Source organism: Micromys minutus, assembly GCF_963924665.1.
Source record: "Micromys minutus genome assembly, chromosome: 2".
NCBI classification, from domain to species: Eukaryota; Metazoa; Chordata; class Mammalia; order Rodentia; family Muridae; genus Micromys; species Micromys minutus.
Genome location: NC_137971.1, coordinates 71,361,897 through 71,367,896, shown reverse-complemented (window position 1 = coordinate 71,367,896; position 6,000 = coordinate 71,361,897). Strand labels below are relative to the sequence as shown.

The following is a 6,000-nucleotide window of genomic DNA, read 5'->3' as shown; positions in this document are numbered from 1 at the left end:
GTATTTAAGCATGTTTACCTGATGCGGTCATTTTCTCTGGAGCATTTCTGTGTCAGTACTGATGGAGGCTTCCTGGCCAAGGTTTTTTTTCTGGTGGTAGAGATTAAACTGGGAGTTTGCCCAAGCTACACTGTTGTAATACTGAACGACACCTCAAGCCCTTGGCCAGTATTTTAAAAACTTATTTCCTTTCTTCTCTATCACCACCCCTAGCCCCAACGTCCAAAGTACGAGGTACTGAACCAAAGATTCACACATGCTAGGCACTCTCCAGCAAATCTTAGGTCAGAGTTTTCGTTTGTGGGGGGTGTTGAGAAAGTGTCTCACATAGATGTAGCCCAGGCCAGCCTTGAACCATATAACCAAAGATGATCTTGAATTTCTGATCCTTTGCTTCTACCTCCCAAATGCCAGTGGCACCACCCTGGCGTTATTTGGTGCTAAAGGCTGACCCCATGACATCAGGTTATGCTAGGCCACCCCTCTACAATTGGGCCCCTGGCTGATATTTTTTAATTAAAATTTATTTATCTATTATAAGTAGCCTGTTGCTGTGTCTTCAGACACACCAGAAAGGGCATCAGATCCCATTACAGATGGTTGTGAGCCACCATGTGGTTGCTGGGATTTGAACTCAGTTCTGGAAGAGCAGTCAGTGCTCTTAACTGCTGAGCCATCATTCCAACCCCCTGGATAATTTTTTTTAATGGCTAAGAGGAGCTTTCAATCAGGCTTCCTTGTCTACTGCTGTGCCTGGGGTTTCTGTCTCTTTCTCCTAGAGGTAAAAGGCAGTCAGTCACCTACCTCAATGTGTCAGGGGGTATTTCAAGTGTAAAGACATAATTGCTCTGTGTATTACAAGCTTTTAGCCAGCATCTCTTCTCTAGCCAACTTCTTGCCTTCACCTCACTGAACCCTTCCAGAGCTTTTTTGTTAGTACCCCCACCTTCAGACAGCCTCTTCTATTCTGATAAGACAACCTTTAAGGTTTTAAGTTTGTTTCTTTCCCCCTATTTTCTGTCCACCTTAAAATCCCCACATTTATATCCATTCCAAGTCCTCTTTTGTCATCTGGGGACAGTGCAAACCCAAATCCCTTGGCTCAGGGGCAAGAACAACATCTACTTTCTATTTTGCAGGCTCTAGATATAATGTCAAGGAATAAAAAGTCAGTCCAGCAGCTCTTGGCAGCATACTGGAGGCGAAACCAAGGGTTCAAGGCCATTCTCCAGCACCGCGGAACCTGTTTGAAAGGAGACAAAGCGATCCACAGAACCAAAGAGACACAAGAGTTTTCCAATAAAGTCCCTTTTATTTAGTTAGCTGTAAGAAATTTTCTTTATTAATTAAATCTCCGGGAATTTTCACTGTAAGATTTAGTATCTTACTGGCCACCAGTACCTGGCTCTGAGGTTTGTTCAGCCTCTCCCAGTCCTTATTGGGAGTTAGAAGGAGAGACATCATTATCAGAGACCAAGACAGGTGGCTATGGCCTTTCTTTCCTGGTTGGACAAGTTGCTCAACTCTTGTCCAGAACAGGGAAAGAGGCAGCTTCTCAGAAAAAAATTAATAACAAATTTGACAATAAATCAGTAGGAGCTCTCCTAACAATTTAGACTTATCAATATGTTGGTCCAAATAATTTCTTTACATGTTGCAGTTTACTTTTTTCCATATGTAATCTTAATAATCTTACTCCCTGTGCAGAAATGAATCAACTCAGTGCAGGAAAAAAAAAAAAATCCCTAAAACTGGAATAGCCTCATCTTGCTTTGGGAAAAGGTTTTTCACTCTTCATCCCCTTCATCAATAGATGAACACACATTCCCATAGTGTTCCTTCTGGGTCTGGATGTACACACAGGCAGCTTTTGATGGAACTAGCCAAAGCACCTGGAGGCACTATGCAGGCTGCCTCTGGAAAGGTCTTAAAACCAACCCTGGCCAACAGTCCATGAGTGTGTAGAATGGTTCTGAGTTCCCAACAACTGCTATTCCATTTCAAGAACTAGGCTCAGCGGCTGCGTTGGAATTCTCAGGAGCAGCAGCAGCAGCAGCAGCAGCAGAGGCTCCCCGAGGTAGAACTTCAATAACGCGAGGCTTGTCAATGATCCGGGCTGTCCGGTTTCCCTTCTCCACGATGCCAACGATCCAAGCTTGGTGACCCTCTCCGTACTTGGAAGATTTGATTTCAGAACAGAAGCGGGCTGCCTGTTCTCTTGGCAGACAAATCAGCAATCCCCCAGAGGTTTCAGCTGATGTTCCTTGGAGAAGGCCAAAGCGCCCACTAGCTTTGCTGATCGCAGCCATCTTGGCAATGATTGGCAGATTATGAATGACAAAGGACACTTCATTTTTTTGCTGTTTTGCGAGGTTCTGAGAATGTCCTAATATGCCAAAGCCTGTGATATCTGTGGCTGCGTGAGCATTAAAAGTGTGCATCAAGGCAGCAGCAGTCCTGTTTAGAGTAGCCATATTGAACATAGCTTCCTGATAGGCTAACTCTACTTCCTCTCTGGAAACCACCATCTTGATTTTATTCCATTTCTCAGGATTATCCAGCCATTGGTGGGCATTGGCAGCAACCTGGGTTCCTAAAGGTTTGGTTAATACCAGAACATCTCCTACCACAGCACTGTCAGGCATTATGAATTCATTTTGCTGACAAACCACAGTGGCAACCCCACCGATGATAATCCAAGGGTTGACCACTGTCTGTCCACCGGTCACTGCAGTTCCTCCCTCCTCCGCAGCGTCACGAAAGCCTTTGATCATGAGCGGTGTTACCTTCTCTCGTTCCTTTTCACTCATGCTCTGGCTCACACTGAGTAACATCAACATGTTGTCACACTCAGTAATGCCCATGGCGTAGAGGTCACTAAGCACATTGGCACAAGCTATGCGCCCCATCATGTAGGGATCTTCCACCAGGGGGTAAAAGAAGTCGGTGGTCTGCACCAGCGACAGGCCTCCGTGCCTCAGAGGGATGACGCAGGAGTCCATCCCAATGCTCAGCGAGGGGAAGGCTGAGCCGGGGCCGGGCCTGGTGGACAAGCCCCCTTCCTGCACCGTCTCTTCCTGGCCCCCGACCAGACCCGAGGTGAGCGGGGGCTGTAGCGCGGGCTGCGTCAGTCCCTCCAGGAGTTTGAGCAGGGTCTCCTGGGGGACCTTGCAGCCTCAGCCCTTCATGCCGGAGAAGCTCGTCAGCCGCCAGCTCGGGCTGAAGCCCAGTGTCTGGGGCTCGAACGGCCGGTAGTTGGAGAAACTCCGGCCAGCAGACCAGCCCGCCGGGCCCAAGGAACCTTCCGCGGCCACCAGTGCCGCCATGGCTTCTCCGCTGGCGCCCGCCGCCGCTTCCGCCATCGCGCCGCCCGCCAGGGAGGCCGTGCGGATCAGAAGGCCCCGGTACCTGCAGGCGAGTCTACTTGCCACAGCGGGGAAAGGTTGCGCCAGGCAGGAGCTGATCTACCACGCGAGCCCGACCGGAGGGCTCAAACCACGCTGCCTGTCCGAGCGCCGCGCGGCCACTATTTATAGGCAGTATGATTGACAGCCACTCCATCCAATGACGATTTCTGAACCGAGAGGCGGGCTTCCTTTACTCAAAAAGGTGTATAACAAATTAACCGTCTGCTTGCACAACCGGTCCCCACGAGATCGTCACGTGAATCCCTTGTAACTGGTCTGGAACTCAGTTCTCTATATAGATCAGGATGGACTCGAACTCGCGTCTGTCTGTCTGTCTCAGCTTCCCAAGTGCTGGTATTACAGGTGGGAGCCACGTTACCTCGAGCGTGTTGCGTGTAGTGTCTGCCCTTCCCCACCTCTCCGCTGTGAACCTGGTCTTAGAGTTGGCTGGCAGAACTGTTGTTTTGGAATCGTTTTACCTAAGAATAAGTTACTTATAGAAGGAAGCTCTGGCACTTGGCTAACCCCATAAGGTCAGAACAGTCCTAGGGTCATTTTACAGGACACAAAGCCAATCTAGACTAAGAAAAAAACTTTTAAGGAGAGGTTTAGGGGAAGAAAAGGGACATTAGTGTCATTATGTAAGCAAACTGCAGAATCCATGTTGTGAAATTTCACATGGTCTTAAAAATTCTGAACAGGTTTAGGTACTGTTTTGGCCATTAACTCCCAGTGGTGAGAGTTGCTGTCTCCCGTGCAAGTTATTAGGACAACAGAATACTTTACCTGGCTACTCTGTGCTAAGGTGTCTGTTTCTTGAAGTTAATGTATATGAGAATTTGGATCCAGGCAGGAAGTTTGCCAATGTCCATTGGATTACACAGTGAGTTCCAGGCCAGCCTCTACTACAGTGTGAAACCCTAAACCAGACAAGTGAATAGAGTTTTCCACTGTGTGATTCCAGCACTTGGAAAACTGAGGTAAGAAGAGGGTGATGCCTATGCTAGCCTGGGCTACACAGTGAGATCTTGTCTCAAAAAACCTGAAATAGGTGCTGGACAGATGGGTGGCTAAAGGCACCTGCTATTATTGCAAAGAACCTGGGTTCAGTTCCTGGTACCTACATGGTGGCTAACATCCGTAATTCCAGTTTCCAGGGGATCTGATGTCCTATTCTGGCTTCTGAGAGCACCAGGAACACACAGTACACAGTCAAACATACAGTCAGAACCCTCCTACGCATACATGCAGACACACTCACACCCACATATAAATACACATCTACACCCACACACTAAATGAAATGTAATTTAGGAAAAGTAAAGTATATATTTTAGAATTCATAAAAGCAAAACATGGTGCAGCGATACAAGGACGGATGTGGAAGCAAAAGACCGCTGAGCTTTCTTTTAGGGATTTCGTAAGACATATTAACTATATTAATCATGCATGACAACTTGTTTCCAGTGACAGTTCTTGAATATATACTGTATCATATCTAGCCCCGGAGCTCTTTCCATGTCCCTCTCTGCTCTGCTGGCCTCCCTCTTCTTTAGGCTCCTCTTCCATCCTTCGGCCTTGGTCTTTAGGGGATGTGAGGCCAGCCTACCAATGAGCTGCAAGATCTCCCTCCCCAACCCGACCTTTGATCTTTGGCCTTTACACTTCATGCAATCAAACTGTGACTATGAGGAAATGATAGCGCAACCCTCCCCTCAATCTCGCCCCTCAATCTCGCCCCTCCGCCCCGCCCCTCCGTAACGCCCCTCCGCCCCTCCCATCCGTCCCGCCCCTCCGAGCCACTTCAGTACGTTGTGGCTCGGAATTCCTGTTTAAGAGTTAGCATGATGAAAGAGTCAAACGGTAAGGTCTTTGCAGCTTCTCAGCATGTGGCACACTTGAAGGAACCTCCGGTCTCAGAGGGAAAAAGAAAGTCATGAGCAGGCAAGTTAAACAGTGACTAGTCCAGAAGGTCTATTGTTTACTTTCTCTCTTGTCCTTTGAACTTTCCCCTCACGATTAAAATTTGTCCCATTTGATGGCAGGCTCATGTTACAGTCTGGGTGGGAAATGTTCCCAAAGGCTCATGTGTGGAACACTTGGGCTCCATCTGATGGATCTGGTTCTTTTGAGGTTATTGGACCTTGAGGTCTCTGATCTAATCAATAGATTGATCCAGGAGTGAGTTCGTTACTTGATGGTATGGGAGGAGGTTAAAAACTAAAAGAAGAGAACTAGGTCAGAAGAAGTAGGCCACGGGAGGTCTTGTAGGGCGTATCTTCTCTCTGCTCCTTTCTATTGCTCAGGCTTCTTCCTGACAAGCATCAGCTTGCAGCTCTGCCACACTCTTTTGTGGTAACACTCTGCCTCTCTACGGGCCCACGGCAATGGGGCCAGCCACTGGGACCAAAATCACAAGACAAAACATAGCCTTCTTCCCTCGAGTTTGTTTTAAATCTAAGTGTGTGTGTGTTTCTCTTCACAAAAGCAGGGGCCAGTTGTCCAGAATGCTTAGAACTATGATACCCCACTAGTACACAAAATTTTTAGGTTTTCATGCCTAGTTAAAACAAACAAAAGGTTGGGAACTAGG

General features: G+C 47.7%; 1 protein-coding gene across 1 annotated transcript; it reads right to left on the bottom strand.

Annotated features, from left to right (window-relative positions):
• Positions 1-1,314: 1,314 nt before the first annotated feature.
• SEPHS2 (selenophosphate synthetase 2) lies at positions 1,315-3,490 on the bottom strand. Its single transcript, XM_080911741.1, has one exon. The coding sequence runs from the start codon at positions 3,360-3,362 to the stop codon at positions 2,001-2,003; it is 1,362 nt and encodes a 453-aa protein (XP_080767867.1). The 5' UTR covers positions 3,363-3,490; the 3' UTR covers positions 1,315-2,000.
• Between the last annotated feature and the right edge of the window lie 2,510 nt (positions 3,491-6,000).